Source organism: Biomphalaria glabrata, chromosome 8 (assembly GCF_947242115.1).
Source record: "Biomphalaria glabrata chromosome 8, xgBioGlab47.1, whole genome shotgun sequence".
Taxonomy (NCBI): domain Eukaryota; kingdom Metazoa; phylum Mollusca; class Gastropoda; family Planorbidae; genus Biomphalaria; species Biomphalaria glabrata.
In genome coordinates, this window is record NC_074718.1 from 16,255,479 (window position 1) to 16,273,291 (window position 17,813).

The window sequence follows — 17,813 nt, forward strand, 5'->3', positions numbered from 1 at the left end:
GCAGGGGGGAGGCTGGGATTGAACAGTGCGAGTGTGTGTGTGTGTGAAGGGGGGGGGAGGGACTTTTCCTTCTATTCCCCTCCCCCCTCCACTATTCGTCAAAGACCGGTCTCGAGATAATAATAGGAAGAACGGCTCAAGCCCAGGAAAAGATAGATCGACCTTCAGTGATCAGGGAGTCCAGGGAAGCAGAGATGAGGTACACACAAAATATAGGACATTTCTGGACAAGGAAGATCAAAGAGGAAGAAGAGAAACAAAGAGAATGTTAAAAAAAGCCGAGAAACACAGAAAGATGGACGAAGAGAGCAACAATGCATAGGAAAACAACACTAAGGAAATGTTTCTAAATGACATTGCCATCATCAATGTTCTAAGAGGTGGGTCAAGCAACAATCTGAGAGAGCATGTGAACACAACAAGAGACAAATTCTGGGAGAGAGAGAGAACAAAAGAGAAACTAGTCATTACGTGTGTGTGTGTGTAACCAGACACTTTGCATATCAAGAGACTCCACAAGAAACTTGAAGGGAGACAAACTAGTTCAACATCATTGACGTCATTTTATTTTTGAAGCCTAACTCAGCCAACAAAACCACGGCTCTTATGTCATAACCCTAACCGATAGGGACATCAAGTAGTTTTCTAACTTCGATTTCCGGTATAGAGTAAGTAGCATTTCAGTCTAATTGCACTCAATGTTGAACATTGTGCACATAATTATTAAGCACAGTCCATGTATCTCCTAAAACCTGTAGTATATAGAAAAAAAAACAACACAACCATAACTCGTCTGCTCTTAAAAGTGTATGTGTGTAAGTATGTAAAGTCATGACTCGTGCAGGCGAGACAACGGGACAGGTATGACATCAGAAAACATAAGCCATTACCAGGTGTGACACACACACAACTGCTATTACAATAAAAAACAAACACTGAAAGTCACTGGAGAAATATGAAGTATTGTATCCCTCTAAATGTACCATCAAACATGTACACCTTTACCCTACTGTATTCATTTACTATACAGGAACTATACAATTCCAATCATTACCTTTAATTAATAATGGAGGCGCGGTGGCTGAGCGGTAAAGCGCTTGGCTTCCACAACGGGGGTTCCCCTGGATTCAAACCCTAATGAAAACTGGGATTTTAAATTTCGGAATCTTTGGGCACCTCTGATTCCACCCAGCTCTAATAGGTAAAGGCGGTTGGTCGTTGTGCTGGCCACATGACACCCTCGTTAACCGCAGGCCACAGAAACAGATGACCTTTATATCATCTGCCCTTGAGGCCACAAGGTCTGGCAGAGGATGTTTTTTAAAATATGTCTATTATACACAATGACATTATAAATGAATTTCTCTAAGACTCAAAATGGTCTAGTTTAGAAAACTCACTTTCTAATAAGATTTATTGTTTTTAATATTATTTCCTAATATTTGTGTTATTGCTTTCACTTAATAAACAGAAGTCTGGAGGACCTTTGTCTGGACACGGACAACTTTGGTATTGTGAAGTATACAGTGAGGAAGAGGACACAACAGTTAACTGACACCCTACAGTATAACCTTCAAATAAAGTCCACCTTTTGGAACAAGCTAAACGTCTTACTAGCGAGAGAATCACATGGAACACAATGTTACAAAAAAAGAGACAACGAGAGAATCACATGGAACACAATGTTACAAAAAAAGAGACAACGAGAGAATCACATGGAACACAATGTTACAAAAAAAGAGACAAACTTGATGTCGGCCTACTGTTCAATAATTGAAGCCTAATGAAATAGAACTTCTCTTAGCCAAAAGTTTCAAACTCTTATTATAAACGTCCCAAATGTCAGCTTCTATTGCTCTGCGTAGTATAGTCGACATAAGTTTCAATCTCGATCAGGGGAGAGAGAGAGAGAGAAACGTTCAGTCTAGAATGCACAAAGATTAACAAGTGAATGTCCCTAGAAAGTCCAAGTAGACAGCAGTGCTATGGTAGAAAGTCCAAGTAGACAGCAGTGCTATGGTAGAAAGTCCAAGTAGACAGCAGTGCTATGGTAGAAAGTCCAAGTAGACAGCAGTGCTATGGTAGAAAGTCCAAGTAGACAGCAGTGCTATGGTAGAAAGTCCAAGTAGACAGCAGTGCTATGGTAGAAAGTCCAAGTAGACAGCAGTGCTATGGTAGAAAGAAGAGACTGAGATGTCTAATTAAAGGCAAGAGAGTGATTCAGAAAGTAGTGTATGTGGCGACACGCTCTACCAGCGCGTTTTAAGTCACAATGCAGATTTATGTCCCCTCCAACAATAAAACAATGGCTTAACTCACATGTTAAAAATTAAACCGCTAACAGAAATAAAGATTTATATTTGTCGAATTCGTTAATAGATCTCCTAACGGTTTTAAAATTCACTCGCCAATAACTCGCCTGTAGCGACCAAAAAGGTGTAAAAAAAAAAAAAGTTGCGATCTAGAAAGCAGCATATTGAATGATTTGTTTTTATTGAACACTAAATGAGCTGAAAGATTATTATCCAATGTCACTTAAAGAAATCAAGTCCGTCATGAATGTATCAGCACTTTACATTGGCTACTAGACCGAACTATTAATAGATACACCATTGAGAGATCCGGGACTCTGAAAGTGCGAACATATTTTAAAAAATGAGAACAACGCATGAACACTAGACATTTGTATGTAAGTGGCGGGTTGTTCTCCAGTACATCGCTCCAGCATAAACAAGTTCTAGATCCTTATTTCCAAACAAGATTGTCCCACCACACGGTAAAGTTCACTAAACACTGACCAAGTAAGAAAACAACCATTTGGAGGCGTGTGTGTGTGTGTGTGTGTCTAGAGTGAGGGTGGGAGAAAGGTGGTCATGTTCTGAACCTGACAGGAGACAGGAAAGAAGATGTTGGGTTTTAGATCTTGTCGTCTGTATCTAACCGCTATTTTTACTTCAGTAAGGCGAGTCAGTTAAGGGAGGTCAGGCCAAATACATTTCAATCCTATAGCTTCTATGAGCTAGATAAAAAAACAACAATAATATACGATCAATTTCCTTTTGAAAACAACAATAAAAAATACAGCTTTAAAATCAAATCATCGAGTTTTAGACTAAAGTATGTCTTGCATCGGATGAAACAAAAATACGCCTCTAATGATAATCGCACCAATTATCTTTTTGTCTCCATCAAGCCGCCTCTCTCACTGACTCTCAACCATCCATTTGTACTAATAGTTAGTTACAATGTGTAAGGTCAATTGTATGTATCACATCGGATAGAACGCGATATCTGCACTAACCTAGAAGAAGGCGACACAGTCAGGGGAACCGCCCCCTTTCAATGTGTACGTCTGTCTGTCACGCGTTTTTGTTTTCTAGTGGAAATAAAAAAAAAAGGGGGGGGGGGAGACACATTTACACACATTGACAGCAGCGGCATACCAAATACTATAGCGTTTACTGGGACATCAGACACACATTGATAGCATCACTTATTAACACATCAGACAGACCAAATACTCTAGTGTTTATGGCCACATCAGACAGACCAAATACTCTAGTGTTTATGGCCACACCAGACAGACCAAATACTCTAGTGTTTATGGCCACATCATACACACATTGACACATCAGAAAGTGGACCCAATCGGGAGGTGTGACTAGTGCATGTATATGTAACTAAAAAGAGGGAGATAGAGATCAAAGAGTCCAACAAGATAAACAAAACCAAAAGCTTACATGTCATGACATTGACATTTTTCACACAATCCTAAATCGCTTTTAAGAAGTGGCACAAACTTCTAGTTCTAGTTACAACTGATCTAAGAAGTTTGAACTCATCATTTCTTCAGTGCAAAGCATCGCGTCACATTTTATCAACTAGCTAGTCCTATAGCGGAGAATCAACTAGCTGTTACTAGCTAGTCCTATAGCGGAGAATCAACTAGCTAGTCCTATAGCGGAGAATCCACTAGTTAGTCCTATAGCGAAGAATCAACTAGCTTGTCCTATAGCGGAGAATCCACTAGCTAGTCCTATAGCGGAGAATCAACTAGCTAGTCCAATAGCGGAGAATCAACTAGCTAGTCCTATAGCGGAGAATCAACTAGCTAGTCCTATAGCGGAGAATCAACTAGCTAGTCCTATAGCGGAGAATCAACTAGCTGTTACTAGCTAGTCCTATAGCGGAGAATCCACTAGTTAGTCCTATAGCGAAGAATCAACTAGCTTGTCCTATAGCGGAGAATCCACTAGCTAGTCCTATAGCGGAGAATCAACTAGCTAGTCCTATAGCGGAGAATCAACTAGCTAGTCCTATAGCGGAGAATCAACTAGCTAGTCCTATAGCGGAAAATCAACTAGCTAGTCCTATAGCGGAGAATCAACTAGCTAGTCCTATAGCGGAGAATCCACTAGTTAGTCCTATAGCGGAGAATCAACTAGCTAGTCCTATAGCGGAGAATCCACTAGCTAGTCCTATAGCGGAGAATCAACTAGCTAGTCCTATAGCGGAGAATCAACTAGCTAGTCCTATAGCGGAGAATCAATTAGCTAGTCATGTATAGGAGAATCACCTAGCTAGTCCTGTATCGGAGAATCAACTAGCTAGTCCTATATCGGAGAATCACCTAGCTAGTCCTATATCGGAGAATCACCTAGCTAGTCCTATATCGGAGAATCACCTAGCTAGTCCTATATCGGAGAATCACCTAGCTAGTCCTGTAATGGAGAATCACCTAGCTAGTCCTATATCGGAGAATCACCTAGCTAGTCCTATATCGGAGAATCAACTAGCTAGTCATGTATCTGAGATTCAACAAGCTAGTCATGTATCTGAGATTCAACAAGCTAGTCATGTATCTGAGATTCAACTAGCTAGTCCTGTATCGGAGAATCAACTAGCTAGTCATGTAGAGATTCAACTAGACTAGCTAGTCTTATATCTGAGGTTCAATGAGACTAGCTAGTCTTATATCTGAGATTCAATTAGCTAGTCCTATATCTGAGATTCAACTAGACTAGCTAGTCTTATATCTGAGATTAAATTAGCTAGTCCTATATCCCCCGTAGTATGATCAGTGCGCTAAGGTACTATACTAGAGTGTGTGTGTGTGTGTCTGTGCGTCTTAAGATGTATGTGTGTATCAGCGCGATTGTGCGTGCATGACTTAGTTTGTCCAGAGTTTATTTCTTGACATAACGTTAAATAATTAAAGATGACAGTCCAATATCATTTTGTCAATCTGGGTTAATCTAATAGGCAACTCGACTGACCTGACCACCCCTGGAAAGTCAGTCACCGACTGTTCCCTACACCGCAAACACTGGACCTTGGTTTCTAGTCTTACAAACACGCATACCAAGTCCCCAGAATCTAAACAATTTACCTAATTATTTGCCCGGGCTATTGTTAACCTTTGAAGTCATCAGGTCAGGAAAGGTCATTATTTAGAACAACAAGGAAACTGATACAAATGAGAGATTACAGGAAATAGAGACAGGAGACGAGGAAAAACAAAAGAGCGAATGGATAACAGTTTTTTTTAAATGGGGGGGGGGGGGGCTGTAAAGAAAAAAAAAAAAAGAAAAGAAAGGGGGAAGAGAGAGGGGAGGTGATACTCTATGAGGACAAACAGGTCACTAGTCAGCTTCTGTACCTACCAAAGCTGTACATGTACAGCGCTAATTGAATGTCATGTTCTCTAGTCTGTCTCTATTGTGTGTAATAAGCAGCAAGTTAGGTCAAAGAGACCAGATATAAGTCTTGTATTCAAACACTAATTGACTTCGCAAATAAAACATCAAACTTTCAACCCGTAGACTCCAGTCATTTCAAAGTTCTTGACTTCATCAAATCAGACATAATGTAAATGTAGTCAGACAAGAAAGGACAGGCAATGGAACAAAGAGAAATATATGACAGGACACAATTAGAAAACAACAACTTCAAGAGCTAGATGTGCAAATGTTGGATTAAAAAGACAACAAAAAATAAAAATAAATACATAGACTAAATTACTTTCGCAGTACTATTAAATGTTTATTTTATCAGATGAGCAAGTCTACGAGATCTTTGTTAGAGAGCGATACTTGGCAGATATTCCTTTATCTACAAAATATTGGGGAAAGTAACTGTCAGAGCTAGCCTCTGAACTTGGAGAGCCCTCACGAAGGCCGCGAGATACACATTTGAGCTCTCCCCTCCGCCCCCTCCAAAAAAAAAAACAACACACAACACACACATGAATCTAGGATTGTGTGCACTGCGTGTTTAGTGGCCTATTTACTTTAAACAAAAAAAAAAAAGATACATTTTCATTGTATTAAACAATTCCCTTGGACTTATTACGTCTTGATGTAACTTCCATATTGAAATTGTAGAAGGGTTTCAGTTTAACATTTTTTGTTTTAAGCATTTACATACTATTACTACTAGTAGTGAAGTCTAAAATTGTCCTTCTCTACGAGTTTGGCGATCTCTAGTCCTAGTAATACTAATAGATCTTTTCCTCACAGTAGCAATTTCAAGAATTAGTGGTAAAGTGAACAAAAGGTTCAGTCAGCTGCTGAGAGAATTTGGAGGCATGTCTTAAGAGTAGACTACAAGCTATATCAAAATCCCTCAAAGACTGGCGAGCAAAGAAGTTACAAGTGATACAAAACAACTTTTTTTTCTGAAGGAGTGTTTGTTGAGATTATACATTTGGTTTAAAATAAAATGTAAAAAAATGGATGAGGTTGATGAGATTTTTGTCCGGCTCAATGTTTCTACGTAGCAACCGCTCAACGAGCACACATTTCGGTTGCTTTGATTGGTGATGATGCTCATGACTTTTGTACAATGACCCATAATGCTGGATATAAAATTGGAATATGTTTTTGTAACAAGAATTTGTGGTCTCCGAGTTCAGACATTGATCCTCGTTTGTTTGCTCTTGTATAAGTAGTGTTCATTTGTGACTTGGACCTGAGTTTGTTCACGCGCTAAAGGGTTCACTACCCAGTCGGGAATATCCAAGTAAAGAATGTTTCCAAAATCTCTGGTTTAGGTCATCATAGAATAGTACATAATAGACACATTAAAAGATTATTATAGAAATTATCTGGTTGGATAAACTGGCTTTTAGAGAAGAAGTTATTTTAACTGTATATCATTTTCCGCGGACCACAGTTTGAGAACCAGTGCTTAGCCTGTTGGACCATTGGGGCACCACGCATGATCTGTCAACAAATAATTGTTAAATTTTAAATCAATTCCTCCTTTATGAAGCTGATGGTGGTCTATAAGTTCTCGTTCTATGTATTTCTCGTAATGCTTCAATACTGCAAGGAGTCTTTCCAGAGAGCTTACAAGATCTAGTTCCTTTAGAACAGCCCAGATCATGTCTACACAAGACGGTACACGAAATGTTCAAGGACGTCTATTTATTTAGTCAACTCTTGAGACAAACACAATTAGTTGAGGGGAGAGCTGAAATTCCCGCTACAGCGTATTCAAGATACAAAGACACAAATATCCACAGGAAGCGTGCTTAAAATAGACTAATTTCATTTTAACATGATTATATTTTGAAAAATTGTAAGTCATACCAGAGTTTTCACTGTGTGGACGTCTAATAGCAAGTAATTGTTTTCCGAAAAATCTATGTAAACTGTTAAATTTGTAGGAAAATCGTTAGAGCTGTTTTTGCAATCTGTGTTCACCCTCCCATGAAGAGTTTGAATGCTAATAAGAAGAATTGTAAAAACACATAAGTATCCTATCCATGAATAATTAAGCACTTTCTAGTTTTACTGACGCTTTCAAACAAAATTTATAGGATAGAAATTGACAAGGTATTTAATAATAAACAAACAAATTCTCAAACAAATTATGCTAAACGTACACTTCAAGTGTAAGATCTAGTTGAAAGTAATTGCACTTTCCTTTCTGTTACTGACAGACCTAAAGGATGAATACAGCAATATAACACATTTGAAGTCATCTACATTAGCGATGGCTCTGATTAGGGGGTACAAGTATTCCCAAAGTGTCCATAGAGAAACTCATCACATAATGTGTCAACATTCTATAGCACGTGACTTGGACGAACTTTCTAACGTGACCCGGTTGCAGAGGTTAAAGAAAAATATTGCGGCAAATCGGAATATGTTCCGCTTCTCTTCATTCTTTGGAAATGATATGCTCTGACTTGGTTCTTGGATCCAGACGAGGACTGAATCGATAAGGGACTAATACTGCTTAAGGACAAAAGGTCGAAATCGAACCTGGTATTATCAAATAGTAGGTCTTCTTGACTTATAGAAACCTAGGTCTTTAGAAAAAGTTGCAGGTCATGGTGAAACTAGATTGCTAATAGCGCATTCGTTTTTGAAATCGGAATGTGACAATCAGAACTGCGTGTTTTGTTTTTATATGCAGACCTATAAACAAAAGATAGAAAGTAAAAGTCTAGCAAGGAACTGCTATCTATCTAGAGAAAGTACAATGCATGATGCCACAGACTCTTGGGAACTCCATGAAGAAGAAGAATGACTTGCTAGACCAGATGGTCATTGCAATAAGGCAACAAACGCTAATTGTATTCAATTTGATGATTTGCCTGTGTTGAACACAGATGACCTAGAAATGACCAATAGCATATAGTTTTCTTCACTGGTTCACTCAATAAGTTACTCCTTCAGTACCTTAGTGACTGGTTCATTCAGCAAAAATTCAACTGACTCCAAGACTGTGTATGAAGGAAATCTTAAGCAAGTCCAGATGAAATCTTTCCTACTCTAGAACTACCCCTTCCCCTTGCCTTCCAATCTCCATCATTTCCTCATAGCCTCAATCAATCAATCTCACCATCCATGTAGGCACACACTATCTCTCTCTCTCTCTCTCTCTCTCTCTGCTGCTTCTGTCAAACTCAGAAAGGATGAAGGAAGTAACAAAATTAAGCTGAGGACTTCAACAAAAAAAAATCGTTCATTGGGAGAGAGGAAAAAAAGAGAAAAATAGGGAGAGAGGAGGGGAGAGATAAAGAGAATATAAAGAGAAAGAGGAGAAGAAAGAATAAAAAGAGAATAAAGAGGAAAGAAAAATAAGGATAGCGAAGAAAGGATAAAGGACGGAGTAGAAGAGAGTGAGAGAAAAGATGGAGATAAAGCAATTGTCGGTGCGTAGATTATGGTATTAGCACCAATGTTTATTAAGTGCACATTTTTTGAACGCACTTTCTTTGTTGCCTTGCTGCTTGTAGGCTTATGGAGTGGTTTTGTTATGCTGGTGTAACGTTTGTTGAGATTCTTCTGTGTCCCCCTGTTTAGGGTGAGTATCTAAGGCATGACTGCATTTCGCAGTTGTTTCGATGCCATAGAATACTAGACCTTTTGTTTGTTTGTCTTTACTATTTGTTTCTACAGGGAGTTAGTATGGGATTATCAAGATTTACATTGGAGTTTGTTATCGGCAGTGTGACAGTGTTGAACGTGTGGCGTTGTGGGATAGCAAGGTGCAGAACTATTGTTTAATTGCTATAACCACAATATTCGAATATTTTAGATTCAATGTCATTACTCCATCAGTTGTCATTATTAATTATATTCATGTCATTAAACAGTTACATTGTTAACAGTGAGTCAATTATTTATTGTAAGCGCGAAGGTGCCTGTTGAATGTCAGGGGCCCGGGAAAACGAGCTAAGGCTTTAACATAACCCTGACAGCAATGAGACAGTCAAAGAGAAAGAAAGCTGAAAGTCATAAAGTATTAAAAGAGACAACCTCACAGGGTAGAGGAACAATATAACATGAAAGAGAAGACAGAAAATAAGAGACATATATTGACATAGAGTCAGACAAAAGAAACAAGCGAAATATTTGTTTAAAATCCTTTAAAAAAATACCAACAAAGCTTATCTAAGGGAAGAATTGCATACTCACAACTATATTACTCAAGCATGTTGAAGTTATTTCCTTTTATCAATATCAAACAAAATAATAACTACCAATTATTAATTGAATAATTAGTTAATTTTTAAATTGATTCATGATTTGTTAGGCATAAAAGAATTATTGTGTAAAGTTTCAACTTGATCCGAAATTATGACCTAAAACATGTGTGGGAGAAATAATGTATGCAATTATTTATGTGTACAAAGCCCTCGGCATGTTTAACTATATCTGTAAATACTGAAGGATTAATTTCCATAGTTAGTATCAAGCACAATAATTAATAACCAGTAGCTTATTGAATAATTGTTGTTTTTTTTTAAATCCATGTATTGTCTAGGACTCTACGCCAATGAATAACTGTTAAGTTTCAACTTGCTCCGAGAATGGATGTGGGAGAAATAACGTGTTCAAACTTTTGAACAATTGTGGGACGAAGTTCAAGGGGAACTTGGAGCGGTGCAGAATGAACAAAATACATTTTTATACCACATAAATACTCGATACATTTGAAGTCAATAAATAGTGATTGTAGGGGGGTTACCAAATGGACCAGAAATGACGTAGGCTAAAACTAAAATCTGGTTCATTGTTCTTAACTTCATCAACTGCAGCGTCCTATAGCCAAGGTCTGGAGATTTCTCCAGGCGGCTAGAGATTTGTTCATCTAGTTTTAGTTTGCCTCACTGGACGTCTCATGGCTAGCAAATATTTTCTTTAGCCAATTTACATATTGCTGCTTGAGCTTTGAGGAGTCCAGAGGGTAAGGTGGGGGGGGGGGGTAGAGAATTAAAAAGAAAATGAACAAGCTTAAGATTTGCTCACACAAAATGGAGGGAAGATCTTGACTTGAAATGTATCACTTCCTACTGAATGTCAAACTATAGGTCTCTCCCTCGGATGTCAGTTATAATAATAATAATAATAATAATAATTTTATTTATAAAGCGCTGTTAACAAACAAAATGTAGGCTCAAGGCGCTGTAATAACATTACAAACACAAACACAAATCAAAAACTAATCTAAAAAAGTTTATCAGTATGAACGTATTCTGTTTAGGTCCAACTTGATGCTTCCTTGATAAATAAGTCATGCATTTTATAGTTTCAGCCTTGATTCTCTGATATTCAAATCTTAGTCGAAATACCTTTTTTTTTTAAATTTAATGTTGAAATTGCATTTAAAGAATTTTTCTGAAGCTATACCCGCCTCCCCCAGGTACGTTTGCATATTTAAGTACAAGAATGTAAGTGTATCAGTTGACATTTAAAACTGAGTCATTAAGCTAGAGTGTTATATATAACCTTTGTCACATTATGATCATTTGACGTTTTCTTATAAACTAAGGTGGGGATGGGAGGAAATACGTAGAGGTCAACGTGCTTTTAATTTTTTTAAAATTTTCTTGCTGACCACAAAAGACCATGCCTAAAAGTTCATCGTTGAACGTATCAGACCGGGGGTGGGGGGGGGGGGTGTCCAGACAATATGAACCCTCATTAGATCTAATGTAATTTAAGACTTCAGAGTTAACAGGCTAGACAAGAAATGAGACATCAAAAGGAGACGGCGAGGGTAAAAAAAAAATAAATTCATTATAAAGAATATCAAACTCGTAAATATATTAAAGAATGAGATTTTCCTAACAACATAGGATATAACGAGATTCTCCTGTATCTCCATGGGGAAATGTTTTGACATAATAATGGAAAGTCTGTTAAAAAGAGTAGGAACTTTTTTTCATATATATAGTCTTAACGTGATACAAATGACAATTCAGTCGTTGCTTGGAGACGAATGCGATATTTACAATAAAATATGGTTCCAATAATTGGCAAGGTTGCTAATTAGACTTCTGACACCGTAACATGGCTTTCTAGTCTAGTAAAACTAAATGACTTTAAATTATCATTTTTTCCCTGCAATGAAATGATTTAAGACAAACGACAGTTTTATAGACATGAAACTACAATGGAGAATCATGTGTCTGTCTTGAATGAGTTTGAGTGTGAGTCTCAGGAAATCAATTAAGACAAAGACACAAACAGCCTTGGTGTGGCACTCCACAGCGTTTATCTCCACAGCGTAATGTGCCTGTCACCCAATTAAACATCGATTTCCAATAGCATGCCTTTAGTATTTGATTTAAAAACAAAGCATATCGCTCATGTGATGAGGTAGAGGTTCGACCTTCTTAACAAGCTTCCATTTCCCAAGCTTCCTCATCGACCATAACACACACACACACACATCGTGGAAATCAATTTAGCACAAAATACACAAAGTTTCAAATTGAACGCAGAGAGAGAGAGAGAGAGAGAGAGAGAGAGAGAGAGGATGGAGAAAGAGAGAAGGTTTTCTCTTACTCAGCCCCACGCCCTTTCCGGTGCTAAAATGTTATTTTCTGTCTGGCCCCAGGCTCGGTTATATTAACATATTCCAACAGAATTGAATCGTAGTACCGGTAAAAGACTGGCTGGTAATAAATGGTGAACTCGGGACAAAACAAACAACTGGGTTCGTTTCCCAGCATATTGTCTTTCATTGATTTTTTTTCCTTTTCATAATAAAATTAGAAAACAAATTGAAGTATCTGAACATCGGTAATTTAAAAAAAAAAATTTTGATAGAATGAGTTCGCTTGCAAAGATAAAAAAAAACACTTAATTTCACCAGTATCCCGTTTTACTGGCCACGATCTTCATCTTAAAAATACGCGTCCACAAAAGCAATGAATGGGAATGTCCATTGTTTTATTTGTAAAATGTTTTACATGTTTCGGATGTTCCTTCAGAGTTGAAGAAAGTTTACTTCCTAGTCCAAACCTCCCGCAGGACGACGGGGGATGGGAGCGGGCAGGGTTTGAACCCTCGACCGTCGATAAATCCGAACGACAGTCCAGCGCGCAAACCGCACGACCAGGCAGCCATCCACGCAGTACAACAGAGTTTCAGCTCGTAAAGTAAACGCGGGATTTCAGTGTTGTGTACACTCAACATGTATAAAGCCAAAGATAGTTATAGTTATTGTTAACACATCTTTTTCTAACCACGCTTTACACTGGGGTTTTGTTAAAGATACTTATACACAGCTTTATAATATGCGTGAGCGATATAAGGGTTATCTTTAAGACTAAAACTCTATAATGCTTTGGGAAAAAAGGGGAGGCGGTAGAATGTGAGCCAGTGGTGCAAATTTATGAGTAGATGCATTAAAAAAATGTTATGATGCTCTTACTCAATATGCTAAACAAACTATTATGGTATTATATATATATATATATATATATATATATATATATATATATATATATATATATATATATATATATATATATATATATATATACTAGCCTGACATTATCCGATAGCTTTGTTAAATGAATGGGATTATAAAGTAAACAATTTAATGAAATAATTTTTAGTACGCGATTCATGAATGAATATAGATCTAGGCCTATCTCAACTCGGCTTCGCAGCTTTCGTAAACGAATGTTGTCTCTTAAAAATGCTTTAGAAAACCAAATTTGAATGTTTATTTGATCAAAATATGAAATGAATGGACTATAATTAGTATGTTCATGTGTTAAAGTATAAAACTATCTGTGCGAAGAGAAGTTTTATCATCTTAGAGTTGAATTAGAGTTTTAGATCTAGGGATGGGATTATAAAGTAAACAATTAAACGAATTAATTTTTAGTAAGCGATTCATTACGGTATTGTCTAATCAAAGAATGTTCGTCAGGAAATCTGTAGTCACAGATATAAGGAACTAGTTAATGTAAAAAATGCTTTTGAAACACAAATTGATGGTTAATTTTATTATATAATGAAATCAATGGATCTTCTTTTGTATTTGTTTGTTTGTTTTACATGTTTCGGATGTTCCTTCAGAGTTGAAGATAATTACTTCCTAGTCCAAACCTCCCGCAGGACGACGGGGGATGGGAGCGGGCAGGGTTTGAACCCTGGACCATCGATAAATCTGAACGACAGTCCAGCACGCAAACCGCACGACCAGGCAGCCATCCATATTTTCATGTGTCAAAGTAAAAAACTATCTGCGCAAAGTGTATTTCTTAAATTTTTTTTTCACATTTTTTTTAGGGTCTTAAGTTTGTTTTAGGGCTACAATACATACACTACGGTCTAAGTTAGTACCCAAGGAACATTCCTGCCAAGTTTTATCAAGATTGGTCAAGCGGTTTTGATTTCTATTCGTCACATACATACATACATACCCCAAACATTCTACTTTATAGTATATATATATATATATATATATTTATATAAATAACAAGAACAATGAAGGAGCCTTCATTTCCCAGCCCAGGTTGAAAGGAAGCCAGAGAAAACCCATGCCCTCAGAGTGATCAAATAAACATGAGAACTTACAATCCCAGTCCTTGTCCAGCTGTTCCTGGTCGCTGTGGTAGATTGGAGCGCCGTCGGTCATTTCCGATTCTGCTGCCGCTTCTTTGTCCAAATCTCGATAGTTTTTGGTGAATGTTCGATAGATTTGGGCCAGGCGGCCCAGAGGTGTTCTCTCCATAATGATCCAAAAATTTTAGGTCCACAGTCACCAAATGTAGCAATCGTTTAACAGAGATGAAAAAATTGCACTACAGTTTATATCCAGAAAGCGATCTATCCAACGACTATACTTCCTGCATTGTTTTATATATTCCAAAGAACAAACACACTTGGAACCACAGCCATGCATTGGCGAGATTTAATAATCCATCGCTCACTTAGGTGAAAAAAAAAGCGGTTATCGCCTATGTCATTGTTTTACAAAGCTTTCTAATATTCTTTCGAGGCAACGCAAGGCAAATGAATTGTCTTTTTATTGGACAACTGGGTATGCATTTTATGTCTATGTGTTACAAAACATTTGAAATAGTCTTTCCCAATGACATGGGCTATAGAATCTACAAGAAACAATGATAGGTCAAATACAAATGTAATATTTTCCTTTTCAAAATGAATACTTTCACGACAGATGACTATTTAGAACTGCTTACATTAAACGGCGAGATCGAGTACCGAAAACACCAAATTATACGTTCATAAATATTTCACATAGAAAGAGGATAATTTGAAAAGAAAATCAATACTGTTAATAATTGGACGTTCGCGGTACATAGTTCTCTATTAGAAGACCAAAAGTAGCCATAGTCCATATTTTAAGCAGAATAGAGACGATGGTAAAAATTTGATTTGAAATAGCGCTTTTGGTTTCTGATATGTAAACTTGACAGACATAGAGTTAGCACAAAACTAATAGTGGATTATTTTTCTTATACGGGACAGCTAAAAACGTGTCAAAACGATTGATCTTATCTTATATAATACAGACTTCAAAGGCAGGGATTTGTAAGCGGTATGAAGATCCACAAAAAAAGGTTGCAAGAAAACTCATTCTTGATATGCTGTTAAATTGTCATCACCATAGGAATCAATGATTATAAGTTAATCTATTATGTAAATCTATTAAATTCTACAGAAGACCTCTATGGACTGAATGCTCAGAATGTCAACAGAAGAGGTCTATTTACCAAAATGCTCAGGATGTCAACAGAAGAGATCTATGGACCAAATGCTCAGGATGTCTACAGAAGTCTATGGACCAAATGCTCAGGATGTCTACAGAAGTCTATGGACCAAATGCTCAGGATGTCAACAGAAGAGATCTATGGACCAAATGCTCAGGATGTCTACAGAAGTCTATGGACCAAATGCTCAGGATGTCAACAGAAGAGGTCTATGGACCAAATGCTCAGGATGTCAACAGAAGAGGTATATTGATCAAATGCTCAGAATGTCTAAGAAGTCTATGAACCACAAATTTTGCGATTTGTTTTTATCAGCTCGATATAAAACATTAAACCTAAAAGTTTTGCTTTCATATGAATCCATTTCCAATATCAGAAAAAGTAGTCCTGAAGTTGAATAAAACAAAAACTGATTCAGTCCAAAGACGAAGGATATTGTCTATGAACAGTAAGTTCTATTATTGTGTGGTTATAATGCGGTTGAGATTGCTACAACTGACTCTTATCTACTACTCTGCCCATGCCCCAGATTGTACAGACAAAGAAATACGTTTTTATTCTGGCTCAATGTTTATTACTAGGAATTGAATTTGTAGCTGTACTTCTATTCAGAAAACATCATTGCATAGATACAATCCTCTCTCATATCATTGACAACTTGTGTTTTAAACCAAAAATCCGAGAAATTTCAGACACATTTAAATTCCACTCGAAATGAAAAAGGTCTAGATTGCAATCGTGAATGTTCACCACTTCTAAATGTAAGTTCCTGTGAGAATTAGGTCCCGCCATGGCCAGAGAAATGCCGCAACCATGTCTTCTTGTCTTTTTAAAGCACTGCTAAGTTCGATAATCCAAGGCGTTCCTTCCTACCACAGAACCAACTCCGCACGGACGTTGGCGGGCTGAAGGAGGGGGGGGGGGGGAGAATCGATAGCGTCCTTTCTGATTCCTTACATCACACGTTCAGACAACCAGGAGGAAAAACATTGGGGGCCGTTACTGACTATCTTGTTAGGAGGACAATAAATCTGGGAATCAAACAGTCCAGTCTGTTTCAGATCTGAAAACAGCAACTGAAAAAAAAAGGGGGGGGGGTAAAGGGGGAAGGGGCGTTCCCCACTGATACAATATGGCATTTAAAGTTCACCGAGTCGACTGTCCTAAGTCTCTTCAATTCAATTCGTTTGTTATACTTTTTTTTTAATTTTGATTTCAAAAAATAAATAAGAGAATGAAGCAATTATGTTAACAAAATCAGGGTCTTGGTGCAAATTGGTTTCTTCCACAGGTCAAAACAAATCTCTAAATCTCTCAAGAACAATAAAACATAAAACAAAATTCCCATAAAACGCTCTTTAATGAAGCTCTAAATCAAAAACCTTTGCGAGTCTAGAAAGAAACCAATGTGCACTTGTGTTTGTAGTTTCCAACCAGCTGAACATAAGAGTATGTAGTTTATTATAGCCCAACGACTGACACTAGAGTCATGACATCCTGTTAGAGATCTTGACTAGCTCCAAGGGTAACTTTCGCTGAACATATGGGCTTCGTATAAGCAATAGCAAACATCCAAAGAGTTGTCTGGCAAGCCTCCAAGTAATGCTTTGTTTCTGACATCTTTGACTCATGCAGGACACTTTCCGTCTCATCAACTACTACACGATGGTCAATGCTAACATCTTCACCTAATGAAACTCTCACTCTCAACCAGAGATCTTTGAAAACCCAAACAAGTGTACACTAGGAGCGCCGTTGCAAGTAGTTCATTTGAGCTCAATGTGCGAGCCCATGCCAGAAGCCGATAATTCATTGGCTCTCAAGTCATAAAAACAGTTGTGTCCCCCTTATCTCCACACAACTCTTCTTCGCGCAGAATCACAAATCTTCTGCCCCCCCCCCACACACACTTTCTCTCCAAACTTTGTCAGGCACAGATTGACGTGCTAATCGATTATCTAATTATTCTCTTTCCTGTTAACCACACACAAGGGAGGGAGCCAGCGGGGAGTACACCATTCTGTGAGTTGGCGCCAGGAGCAACTTGAAGTGAGCAGTGAACTGAGTTGTTAGCCTTTTACACGTTAGAGAAACGTGAAAGCGACAGAAGCATTGCGCCAAGTTAACCGAATCTGTCAGATGTATCAATTATTCAAAACGCTCAAACAATCAGACAAAAAGAGAGCACTGCATCATTGCTTATTAGTATTCATGAGGCGTCGAGTGTATTCGTATCGTATTTGAAAAAGATATAGATCTAAATCGCCGGACTCTTTCAAATGTAATCGATTCCAGGAAGCAAATGGTCGATAATCCG

The 17,813-nt window shown here is 37.7% G+C and overlaps 1 protein-coding gene across 15 annotated transcripts in view; it reads right to left on the minus strand.

The window, feature by feature from the left end:
• LOC106060049 (H(+)/Cl(-) exchange transporter 4-like) overlaps window positions 1–17,813 on the minus strand; it is an 83,932-nt gene that overhangs the window by 40,002 nt on the left and 26,117 nt on the right. For 2 of the 15 annotated variants that reach the window (XM_056038842.1, XM_056038841.1), the window contains exon 1: window positions 2,320–2,791. The exons of 9 other annotated variants lie outside the window; for them this stretch is intronic. Coding sequence is in view for 2 of the 6 variants with exons in the window: in XM_056038851.1 (XP_055894826.1) it covers window positions 14,337–14,493 (157 nt within the window). In the remaining 4 variants the exon portion in view is untranslated. Of the gene's footprint in view, window positions 1–2,319; window positions 2,792–14,336; window positions 14,873–16,074; window positions 16,327–17,813 lie in introns of those variants that run through there. 4 more of the 15 variants (XM_056038851.1, XM_056038850.1, XM_056038843.1 and 1 more) reach the window with 4 other exon arrangements.